At 39.9% G+C, this 12,722-nt stretch overlaps 1 protein-coding gene across 1 annotated transcript in view; it reads left to right on the top strand.

The window, feature by feature from the left end:
* Positions 1-1,517: 1,517 nt before the first annotated feature.
* Positions 1,518-12,722, top strand: part of FXR1 (FMR1 autosomal homolog 1) — a 58,231-nt gene continuing 47,026 nt past the window's right edge. Inside the window, 1 exon segment of the mRNA XM_021692624.2 lies at positions 1,518-1,577. Within this exon segment, the coding sequence (XP_021548299.1) occupies positions 1,527-1,577 (51 nt within the window). The 5' untranslated portion in view covers positions 1,518-1,526.

Here is a 12,722-nt window from a genome sequence, read left to right as displayed (position 1 = left end):
TGTTGGAATAAAAAGCAAACTATCGCATTGTAATTCTGAAAGATCATAATAAGATGGTATATAAAGTGTTGGACAGATGAAGCCCTTAATAAATGGTGGCCATAACTCATTGAGGGAATTTAGTTTGTTTACGGTTTCCTCACCATAATCAACATTTTATAAAGATCATTTTGGGGGCTCCTGGGTGGCTCAGTCGTTAAGTGCCTGCCTTTGGCTCTGGTCATGAACCCAGGGTCCTGGGATGGAGCCCCACAGGGGGCTCCCTGCTCTGCGGGGAAAGCCTGCTTCTCACTCTCCGACTCCCCCTGCTTGTGTTCACTCTCTCAGTCCAAAAAAAAAAAAAAAGATAATTTTGTATATAGCAAAGCAATACCAACACTGTTGCAGACTGTTTTCCTTCTGAACCTTTGGAGATGTAGATGTGCTGATGAGACGTTATGTACATTATTTTTAGGACCCCCGTCCTCAGAAGGGCTGGGCCCATGGGCATTTCTTTGCGAGTATGGAGTGCCAGCAAAGCATCCTTTTTAAAGTTTTTCTGTCAAAATGGTAATAAAACACACACATAAAATAGTCCTAGGATTTTTTCCAAAGGCCTTGCTTTGGGAAAAGGTTTTGGTATTGTCAAAATAGATATTCAAACTATCTCCAACACAATGCTTGGTAGAAAGCCATACAAGATGACTCTGCTTTGATCCTTTTTGTGGAAATTTGCATGCATTGCCGAAGGGGAAAACGTGGTGTCCTGCTCAGTACCAAGTTTCCCCACTTCTAACAATGGGTATTAACGTAAACTCTCACGCAAGTTGTAAACACGTCTGACTCAAAACTAACTTCAATACTTAGCCTGACTTTTAACCAGCTGAAACGTTAACAGGTGGGGAGAGGGCTCCAGCGAACTGTGTGAGGAGGCGTGGAACTGTGGATTTGAGTGAAGAGAAGGCCACCAATTTAAATAAAAAAGTGCGAGATGAAAGAATTTGGAGGACATAGTATGTACAATTTTACGCTCCCTCCCCCGCCCCAAAGTTTGTGCCAGTGGGCAACTGGAGCCCCCAAACTTGGTCTTCCCTCGTGAGGAAGTTAGTCCAGGGCTACCAGCACTTGCAAGAAGCTTAGGGGCAGAATGCCCGAGCGCCGCGCAAAGCAGATGAGTGGGGCAGGCGGCGGCCAGACAGTTCACGCCGGGGCGGCTGGAGGTACCCACCGGCCGGAGCAGGGAAGCCGTGGGCACTGGAGGGCGGGGACGTAGGTGCGGGTCAGCAAAGGTCTGGCGATTGTGTCGGGAGGCGAACGGGGCGTTGGCAGCGGCGGGCGGAGCCCAGAACCAGTGATGTAAGGAGCGGAGGGATCCCACTGGGAGAGTCGAAGTTGCGCTGTGAGACCCCAGGGGTGTGGGGCGGGGGATCCCAGTCCCCGCCCTGTTTTCCCCGCCCCTCCCCCGCCTCCTTTACGCCCCTCCCCCCTCCTCCCCTCTGGTTGGAAAGTTTCTAGAATCTCTTCCCAGCGGCCTTTGCGGTTCCAACATGGCGGAGCTGACGGTGGAGGTTCGCGGCTCCAACGGGGCTTTCTACAAGGTACTGACTCTCTTGCCGCTTTGTCGGGTGTTCTGGGGGCTAAGGCAGGTTTGGGGGAGGGCTGGTGGTCCCGGAGAGTGAGGTTTGGAGTCGAAAAGGGTGGCCAGGCCGAAGCCCGGTGCTGCTGGGTTCCTCGCTTCTCCCCCCTCCACCCGCGGTTTAACGGTCTCGGGGGCCAGGGCTCCGTTATGTTTTGAAACAACACGTCGGACATCTCTTGCGTTTTCCTACTTATGAACCTTCTTCTTGGATGCTAGTGCGGCCCTTCGCGGGCCGGTGAGGAGAAGCCGAGTCTCTGCTGGGCGGCGGGGAGCTCCCTGGAAGCAGGCCTGAGCGCCGGGAGGTTGGGGAGTCGTGAAAGGAGGTGGTGGGATTGTGTGGTCACAGCCGCTCCCCCGCCCCTCGGACTGGGCCGAGCCGGAGCGCCTCGGCCCGCTGCTCCGACCCCTCCCCACCCCTTTGTGGGGGGGGGGGGCTGGCTGCGTCGCGGAATCTTAAGAATTCACCTTTGTATTAGGGTCTGGGGATAATAAACTTAGTGTCTCACGGTGAAGCGGGTGCCGAATTGAGGGTTAGGATCGAAGAGAAAACTGAAAACCTTGTAATGTGGCGGGTTGAAATATTTTTGCGGCCTGGGAAATTGGGCGGCGCCTTAGCCCTTTTATTACGGAAGAAAAGGCTAGAGTTAGAGGCTTTAAAGTAAGATTGAAAAAAGAAGTCGATCAGGGAGAGTGGTGGGGAGGTGACTAATTTCTTAAATTTTAGTTATCCAGTGTTTTTGGAAAGAACTGTTGATTTTTGTTTCTTCCCCACGAGGTTTTTTGTTTGTTTGCACCGCGAGATGCATTATTATGGGATGGGGACTGGAAAACAGAAGAGGAATTCGAGAGTAGAGGAATTTAGTGGGGGCTTCCAGTGTAGGGGTCACATAACTGAAAATGAAATCCTTACAGTTTAATTTTCCCATTATAACGGCCCCTTGTCCCGATTCTTTCTCCAAAAGTATACCACGATATTACAAGATCAATACAAAATCTCCCCAGCTGTGTCTGTCAGTCAATCTTACTAAGCCAGGATCTCAAATGTTTGAGAGTCCTGGCTATTTTTATGAAGGGCCTCCTCTTAATACAGGAGTATTGGGTGTACGCAGAATATATTCTCTCTGGGTTTCATTTCAGCGTACCTTTTGTCCCACAGGGTGGTCGTAATTTCCTCTTGTTAGCGTTGTTTTCCCTTTTGTAGTTTACTGATAAGCTATGTGGATTTGGTTTAACTGTCACGTGGTAATAACCTGGTAGGGAATCACTTGGCGTCTAAAGGATCTCCCTAAGCTTTTTATAAGTTTAAGTCTCCTTAGGTGGTCAACATAAAGTAAAAACAGTGACTGCCCGGTGGAAAGGAGTCTTTTTGCTTGACTCCATATATTAGCAGTCTAGATTTAACATTTGGTGTCAAACAAAAGATCTAAGTGAAATTTGAGTAGATATTTCATTGACTTCTGTTATTGAAACCTAGTGGTTGCCTTTTCTTACCCTAGATACAGTTGTGCCACAATGCACAAAGAATGGGCTTGCCATACTTTTCCTGTCAAGGGTATGTAAGGTTCATCATTTTTGCACACCGCCCATGGAAAAGTTTCGTAGTCCCACTGTATGGTGATACAGTTGTGTAACGGAGGTATGCTTTTTCCCCCCCTGGCAAATTGAAAAAGTAAAATTTTTTTGCCTTTACTTTGTAGCATGTGGATGGTAGATAGGACATTGCTTTTTTAGCCAAGTATTGGTGTTGATCGCTACAGAAAATACTCATTTCTTATTTTTATTTTATAAGATTATTTAAGGTTATCAGTTTGGAAGTTTAAGATTGTTTACAGTTTTTTTTTTTTTTTTTTTAAAGATTTTATTTATTTTGAGAGTGAGAGAGCATGAGCAGGGGCAGAGGGAGAGGGAGAAGCAGAGTCCCTGCTGAGCAGGGAGGCCGGCTCGGGGCTCCATCCGAGGACCCTGGGATCTTGACCTGAGCTGAAGGCAGACGCTTAACCGACTGAGCCACCCAGGCGCCTCTGTAGTGTTTGGTTTTTCATAGATTTTTTAAAAAATCAAATTCACAGTGAATGTCCCCATTTTGGAACTCTGAAGTATTGTTGATCCTTATCCTTACTCTACAAATCTGCTTGATTTCTACTTAGACGTTGAGTCCATTACTCATTTTTACTTCACAAAGAAAGGTGGTACTTTGGCAAAGGTTGGGAAGGATCCTAGCCACATTGTGTGTACTAAAATAATTGCACTTGAACGTTTGGAATTTTATGTCCTATTGTAATCCACTTGTACATTGTGGAAACTGAGGTCTTCAGAACTCTGGAAGATCGAGAATGGTGAGGTGGGAGGAGCCCTGGATTTGAAGTTAGATAATGGTAAACTGAAGTACAGACCTAGAATTCCCATGTGTTTACCCATCCGTGCACTCCTGAGCATATCTTTTCTGTAAAATGAAGGGTTTGAAGTAGTTCATATCCCCAGTTTTTTAATCCCATGGAACTGCTCACTTGGAAAAAAAATTGGTTTACTGCACAAGCAATTTATTATTTTAACTACACGAATTTTTTTAGATTAATTTACATGTGGTAAAATTCACCTTTCTGGGACATAATTACGTGAGCTTTCATAAATGTCCTGTAACAACCACCAACACAATGGAGATAGAAGAGTTCCACTGTCGGGCGCCTGGGTGGCTCAGTTGGTTAAGCGACTGCCTTCGGCTCAGGTCATGATCCTGGAGTCCCTGGATCGAGTCCCGCATCGGGCTCCCTGCTCGGCAGGGAGTCTGCTTCTCCCTCTGACCCTCCCCCCTCTCATGTGCTCTCTCTCATTCTCTCTCTCAAAAAAAAAAAAAAAAACTTTAAAAAAAAAAAAAAAAAAAAAAAAAAAAAAGAAGAGTTCCACTGTCCCCCAAATTTCACTCATGCGCCTTTGTAGTCACCTTCTCTTTTCATCCCGAGATCCTAGAGGGTTTTCCTGTCCCCATAGTTTCACCTTTGCCAGAATGTCCTTTATGTAGATTCATACAGTATGCTGAGGGTTTTGATTCTGGCTTCTTTCATTTAGCATAGCAGCAATTTAATTTTAAGTAAAATTTTCTAATTTAAAAACAGTAATATTGGTCAGCTCATGAGGGCATTTTGGAAACAAAAGTTGCCTTTGGATAACAGCTGTTAACATTTTGGTTTATTCTCTCCCTGGTGTTTTTTTTTCAGTGTGCAGGTGATTCTGATTTTCCTCATTTTCTTCCCTTTCCCCCCACAAACACACACAGCTGTAAATGCTAATCGCAGTACAATTTCAGTCATGGGTTTAGTAGCCAGTATCATCATGCCTTGAGGCAGTGCTCTGTAGACATGTATTAAAGATTTTCTGGTGGAACTGAAACTTCATCTTACAAATTAATTGGAACCAGTGAAAAGCTAAAAGAAGATGTGACCTAAAATTAAGATCTTTTTTTTAATACTGTTTTGCATCTTGCTTTTTTTTTTAAACAACTGTGGATCTGTAGTTTGTTAAGGAGATAAAAACTTGATACGCTTCTCTTTGCAGCTCTGTAAATCTTTGGGGATTGGGAAGAGTGGGAGATATGTTAAGTACCTGATAGGGGATATAATTTTATATAAAAATTTGTTTATAACCTTTTTTTTTTTTACCTAGAATGAGGCATCTTAAGGTTTATACTACTGGCCATTGAAGGTGCTTTTATTTAAGATAGAATTTACATTTTATGGTTGTTAGTGTATTATAGAGTTGTGCAACCATTATCACAACCTTACTTTAGAACATTTCAGTTACCCCCCAAAAAACCCTGTGCCCATTTGGAGTCATTAAAATGCTTAACAACTGATGTCTATGATACTGAGCTTTGTAATAGCATTGCAACTTGCATAGCCATGGGCAGAATATAATTTAAATAGAAGTTGAAAGTAAGTCCCTCGATTTCTGGCTGATGTGAACGAAAGTTTCCATGGTGTTCCAAGGAAATGTGTAATCTCTAAGATGGCTGAATGAAATTTCAGGCCTTCTCTAGAAAATTACTTTTGGAGTTCTGCAATTTCTGCTTTGACTACAAATTTTAAACGCTACAATATTTCCAAAATTTCCTATTACTTTACCTTAATTTAATATTAAAATGGAATTTGAGAGTACTTAAATTATGCAGTAGGTTTATTAACATTAATGATGATGACCTATAGAGTTTTAGTAGAGGAGTTTCTTGAGAGTACGGACTTTTCAAAGTTAGTATTGAATATTGATTTCTTTGTGCAGATTAGTAATTAAGGAAAAGATAGGTAGTGGCTGTCTTAATACTAGGGACACTTAAATTAAAAACACATTTCAGATATTTTAAAGATAATTCTCAGTTGTACATTTTTTTATTGAAATATTTTTTTAGCGAAAGATTTAACTTAATATTGTACATATGGGGAGTCCACACACGGAAATTCCAAAGATCGCCCTAATCATGCAGGTTTTAAAATGTGTTTTTATAAAAACCTGAAAGAACTAAGATTTAACTGAAAAGGCCACTTAATTTTTAAAAATTAAACTTTTTTGTAAAGTTTCATTTTTGTATTATAAAAGCAATATGTAAGTATGAAAAAATCTGAAAACAAAAGCAAAAAAAAAATTTTACCTACCGAGAGCTATATTGTCAAGGCCTGGCTTTATGTATGTACAGAAAACATACTTTTTCCCATCTTTTCATGCGCCTCTATGTTTCTTGTAACATCAGATATTTGTGTGCATTTTGTAAGATAATAGTTTACTGTGTCTCTTATTTACTAGATAGTCTGTGAAGCTTATACTAGTATTTTTTGATTTTGTTCGTTCAAAAACTCCGTGAGATACTTTTTTTTTTTTTTTTAAAGATTTTATTTATTTGACAGAGACACAGCGAGAGAAGGAACACAAGCAGGGGGAATGGGAGAGGGAGAAGCAGGCTTCCCGCAGAGCAGGGAGCCTGATGTGGGGCTCGATCCCAGGACCCTGGGATCATGACCTGAGCCGAAGGCAGACACTTAATGACTGAGCCACCCAGGTGCCCCGAGATATGTGTTTTTATTCCCATTTTACATACTAGGAGACTGACAATAACAAGTAACTTGTCTATAAATAAATGTAGCTGAAATGAGATTTAACTCTAGAGCTTCTCACTTCCAATGCCTGATTTAGTATAGCAATAGAGGTTCTTCAAAGGAAATCTCAGAGTAGTGGGCTTATACTTAAGTATTTTAGTTAGAAAGACAAGGCAGGGTGCCTGGATGGCTCAGTCTGTTAAGTGCCTTTGGCTCAGGTCATGATCTCAGGGTCCTGGGATCCAGCCCCTTGTTGGGCTCCCTTCTCAGTGGGGAGCCTGCTTCTCCCTCTCCCTTTCTGTCCCTCCCTGCTGCTTGTTCTCTATCTCAAATAAATAAAATCTTAAAAAAAACCAGGCAAGGCAAACACTTGATAATTCAAGAAGCAAGTTCTCTACCACAATGTTAAGGATGTAGTAAACTAGTTTTTTTTTTTTTTAAGTTTTATTTATTTATTTTTAGTAATCTCTGCACTCAACATGGGGCTCAAACTCATGACCCTGACTGAGGTCAAGAGTTGCATGTTCTTCTGACTGAGCCAGCCAGGTACCCCAAACTAGCTTGACTTTTTTTTTTTTTAAGATTTTATTTTTTGAGAGAGCTCGCCAGAGTGCATGAGCAAGCACGAGTCGGGGCGGGGAGAGGGAGAAGCAGGATCCCCATCCCAGGACCCTGGGATCATGACTTGAGCCAGAGGCCTATGCTTAACGGATTGAGCCACCCAGGCGCCCCACCTTTTTTTTAAAGTAGTGGGAAGAGCTATAGGCGTTCCATGAGTGATCCTAATTCTTGTACTAGGTGGTCATGAGACCCCTCTTTTTCTTTCATCTGCAGTATTAGGCAGTTAGATTGCTTTTTAACGATTTATCAAGTGGTGGTCTCTGCTAGGTTCTGTTCATTGAGGTTCTGTCTAGTTCTAAGAAAGCTATTTATTGAGCACTCAGGCTATCAGATTGTGCAGATACTTTATGTGAATTTAGTCTTCTGAATCACAGTGAAGGGGAGATAGTTACCAGCAGCTGAGGAAACTGAGGCCAAGTAAATCTAGGTCCATAAAATAGGCTGATTCAAAGTTCAGATTGGTTTTTCAGACTTTGGTAAAGTATGATTTTTTAATTTTATTTATTTTTTTAAAAGATTTTATTTATTTGACAGCGAGAGAGGGAACACAAGCAGGGGGAGTGGGAGAGGGAGAAGCAGGCTTCCTGCGGAGCAGGGAGCCCGATGCAGGACTCGATCCCAGGACCTTGGGATCATGACCCGAGCCGAAGGCAGACGCTTAACGACTGAGCCACCCAGGCGCCCCATATGATTTTTTAAAATACATATATTTTTATTACAGAATTAAAAAAAAACACCCAAATGCAACATTCTAAAAAACCAAAAATTTACTACTGATACTGACCTACAAGGTTGCTGTGCTACAGTACACGTACACAAGTCAAGAAATGAAGAAAACTTAAATATTTAGAAACATTCAACATCAGAAGCTTTAAAATCTAACTGTAGGAAGATGTCAGACAGCTACAACTTGCATTTTTATTTTTTACTTTAATTTTTTTTTGAAGGTTTACTTATTTATTTTAGAGAGGGAGCGAGTTATGCATGAGTGGGAGGGGCAGAGGGAGAGGGAGGGGGAATCTTAAGTGGACTCCCTGCTGAGCGGGACATGGGGCTGGATCCCAGGACTCAGATCTTGACCTGGGCCAAATCGAAACCAAGGGTCAAACTCATAATGACTGCACCACCCAGGCGCCCCCACAACCTGGATTTTTAAAAAAGTATTTTCTCTAAAAATAATCCTATCAGCTATAAAAAAATCTGAACAGTTTTATACTGAAGCTAATTCTGAGCTGCACTTGAATTCACATTCTTAGCAGAACAGTTGTCCAAGTACACATGCACACTCAATTACAGGATAGCCATTCTTCATCTTCCTTCTCTTCCTTATCATCATCATCATCATCATCTTCATCCTTCTTTGAGCCTGTTGGCCTGCCAGGGCCCTTTTTTCCTCCTTCAAAGTGATTTTTTTTTTAAAGTTCAAATATATGGCTTATCATGTTATTAATTACATACTATTACTAACAAGCTGTTAATACAGTGGGAGTCAAGAGAACAAATGATTTAATCATGATTTAACATTTTAAAATGGGATTACCGGGCGCCTGGGTGGCTCAGATGGTTAAGCGTCTGTCTTCGGCTCAGGTCATGATCCCAGGGTCCTGGGATTGAGTCCCGCATCGGGCTTCCTGCTAGGTGGGGAGCCTGCCTCTCCCTCTGCCTCTGCCCCCCCCCCCCAACCGACTCTCATGAATAAATAAATAAAACATTAAAAAAAATAAAATGGGATTATCTGTTAAAACATTTTGGATGCGTTGGATTAAATAAAATTATTAATGTTAATTTACCTGTTTTTTTTTTTTACTTATTTAAATATGGCTATTAGAAATCTTAAAACTAGGTATATGCTTTTTAAATATACTATTCTCAGTTGCTACTTCATATTGCTCATTGTACAGTGTATTTTGGGAAATATATGAAATGCTTTATGTATGCATATGCAGTTGACCCTTTACATGCATCCACTTGTGTAAATGTATTTTGTCCTGATTTTACCATTTTTTTCTAGCTTTACTTTAAGAATACTGTATATAATACATATGAAATACGTGTTGATTGTTTATATAATTGGCAATGCTTCTGGTCAGCAGTAGGCTATTAGTATTAAGTTTTGGAGGGTCACATGTTTTATGTGAATTTTCAGTTGTGTTGGGGTGGATACCCCTGTCTCCTGTGTTCAGGGGTCAACTGTACATGAAACTTTTTCAAATTTTCTTATGATGAGGCACCTTTGGGTAATCTTGCCACATAATATTGAGTATTAAAAGGTTTTAGAATATTATTTGGCAGATGTTTATTAGTCAATAGTGAGAGTCTTTGATAGTTCTGTTAAATTTTCTAATACCGAGTCTTAATAGCTTGAGCAAAACAAAATACAAAGGATTCCTTTGTTGATTCAAATGTATATATTATTTATACATACAATTTTAGTTTATTTGTCCTTATATTAAAAGATGCTGAAAGCAGTGGCAAAATTGAGCCAGCATTAAATCTCAGTTAAATATCAGTTGTTTTAACTTGTTTCCTTTATTTTAGCCTCAGCATCTTTTGCTTAGCTTTTTTGGGAGAATGAGTAGAGGTCTTCTCCAGTAATAACTGATGAAGTTTGTAGTTATTTTTGGCAGATGAACGTGGCATGCCTTCCCTGTTGATTTCTTCAGGGTCAGACTCTCAGGCTTTCTATATCTCTGTGTTTCTTACAGTGGCTAATTAATCATAGTAAAACTTTTCTTTCTTTCCATTTTGTAACTTTCTGCTTTTATAGTTTTTCAGATTATAGGATATTTTCAAGTCTTAAATTTTCCGGTGGCTTGTTATGTGTATTTAGTACATAGTAGGGCTTTTGTACGTGTTTGTTGAATGAACAGATGAATCTCTCATTCTTGGCTTTGGGACACACTGATTTGTTTTTAATTTTAGGTAATGTAATGGCATACATGCAGAATTAACTTCATTTCTGATTCTGATTGACTCAGGTGAAAAATTTTTTTTTAGCTGTTATATATTGACCTTGGTCGAGTTCTGATGTGGTCACAGAACTTTACAGATACCTAGAACTATGGGGAACTTCAACTCCTTGCCAACTGGAAAGTCGTAATAGTTTCTGGTGGCTGTGTGGAACCACTAATTAAATTTCAAGGAGAACTGTTGGATATGTGAAATTAACAAGTCAAGAACAATGATACACAAGCGTTATTAGGTATTTATGCATTCTTATGAAATCTTCATTGTCATTTTTTAAAATAGAACAGTTAAATGTTCAATACTAACGAATGCTGAAGGTTTACTTGGAATAATTCTTTTCCGTGTTAGAACTTACTCCATAATGCAATAACTTTTCTAACATAATGTAATCAGTAAATTTGTGGACTTCATTTGTAGAACATGTGTCCATTGATTTGAAATGACTTCAACTTGTAGATTTAGTTATGCAGGTCTTCAAAAAAAGTACTGCTTGAAGTTAAGAAATTTGATTGCAGTATTAGTCTTAAATATTTGTGCTTGTTACTGGAATCAAATTATAATTCAAATGTTTTAGGTGTTATAGGCATCAGACCAGTTAATTAGAATCTAGATTTACGATCCCTAGGTATGGAAAAATTAAAAAGATAACAGGGAGTGGTGCTGTATATATGTGCTGTATGAAAAAAGTGCTGGTTGACATAGTGCTTTAGGATATATCTCAATTCTTTTAAGAATATATATATATATATGTATATATAGTTTTAAAGATTTTATTTATTTATCTGACAGAGACACAGAGAGGGAACCCAAGCAGGGGGAGTGGGAGAGGGAGAAGCAGGCTTCCTGCTGAAGAGGGAGCCCGAAGCAGGGCTTGATCCCAGAACCCTGGGATCATGACCTGAGCCGAAGGCAGATGCTTAACTAAGCCTCCCAGGCGCCCCTCTTTTAAGAATATTTATGCTTGTATATACATATGTATAATTTTACATGTAGGCATTGAGTATTCACAAACTTGCTTTGTTGTAAATTTTTTTCCCTTTTTTTTTTTCCTTGCTCCCCTTTGCCACATAAGCTCTCATTCCCATTCCATTTTAGGTAATATTTACAGCCAGGTATACATCATACTAGATTTTTCTCTACACTCAATAGAATGGTACATAGATACCTATTTGTATACACATGTAGGTTTTTTTTTTTTTTTCAATATTGCTCTATAAAAATAGGATTGTCTGTATTTTGGCTGTCTTCCCTTGGAGTGTAGTTTATTTTTAAATGGTTACATAATATTTCATGGCAAGAATTATGATATCCAGCCATTCCCCAGTTAATAGACACTCACTCTGTTTTCAGTTTTTTGCCACTCCACGTATCTGTTTCCATTGGAGAGGTTTCAAAGAATGGGAAGCTTGGTGGAAGGGAACTTTTCTTTTTTAACATTAATAAATGTTAACATTACTTTCCAAAAGGCTTAACCCTTCCTATTTTCTCTGTGGGTAAATACAAAAGCTTTTCTGTACATCCTTGCCAGAGAATGGGTTCTATAATCTTTAATTTTGGCCAGTCTGTTGGATATAAATGGTTATCTCAGTGGAACTTGCATTTGCAGGTTCCCTATTGTGAATTTTAATGTTTGTTGGGCATTTGGATTTGCTTTTCCATAAACTGTTGTTTACCTGTTTTCCTATTGGATGTCTTTTGTCACTTTTTGAGATCTCTTAGGATTCACTTATTGTAAGAGTGCCCTCTTCTCATTTAATACCTGTTGACTTTTTGGTATCTCTGGTTATAGAGAAGTTTTATTTTTTACATACTGAACTATTTTTTCCTTATCAGGGCTCCAGGGTTTCCAGTCCTCGTTAAACGCAGCCTGTGTCATGTTTATACATAGAATTTCTTAAATTTTCTTGTGTTTTTAATTCAAGTATTTTATCTTCACTACACCAGGACTTACTTTTGAATATTCATAGGCAAATGTGCTAGTACTGCATATTAAAAAAAAATCATCTGTTTTTTGGTTTTTTGTTTTGTTTTTGCATGTTGGGGAATTAGGGGGAGGATGCCCAGCATCCGGGAGAGCTCAGTCTCATTCAGGGTTGATAGAACCTTCAGAGAATTGCTCCAGAAAGTCTTTGGAGTGCTCTGGGAAGAATGTAAAGAATCCTTGAATGAGGACATTGTGACTTGCTTTGTGGCAAAAATACAGCCAGTTAGGAGTCTTATTACTCTTACCTTACTGCCCTCACCCCTCTTGTTTTACCTGTCACATAGTAAGTGGATCTGAGACCCAATCTTAACAGTGAAACCATTGTGCTGTAGCGAGATTTTTTTTTCCTTCTCTAATGAGAGTTATTTCTATATCTGTTACCTGAATACACAGTCCAGAAACATAAATGTTTGTCAGTTGTTTACATTGCTTGATGTAAAAACACCAGAAG

Source organism: Neomonachus schauinslandi, chromosome 1 (genome assembly GCF_002201575.2).
Source record: "Neomonachus schauinslandi chromosome 1, ASM220157v2, whole genome shotgun sequence".
Lineage (NCBI taxonomy): Eukaryota > Metazoa > Chordata > Mammalia > Carnivora > Phocidae > Neomonachus > Neomonachus schauinslandi.
The sequence above is the reverse complement of the archived record's forward strand: the minus strand, read 5'-3'. Positions and strand labels throughout refer to the sequence as shown.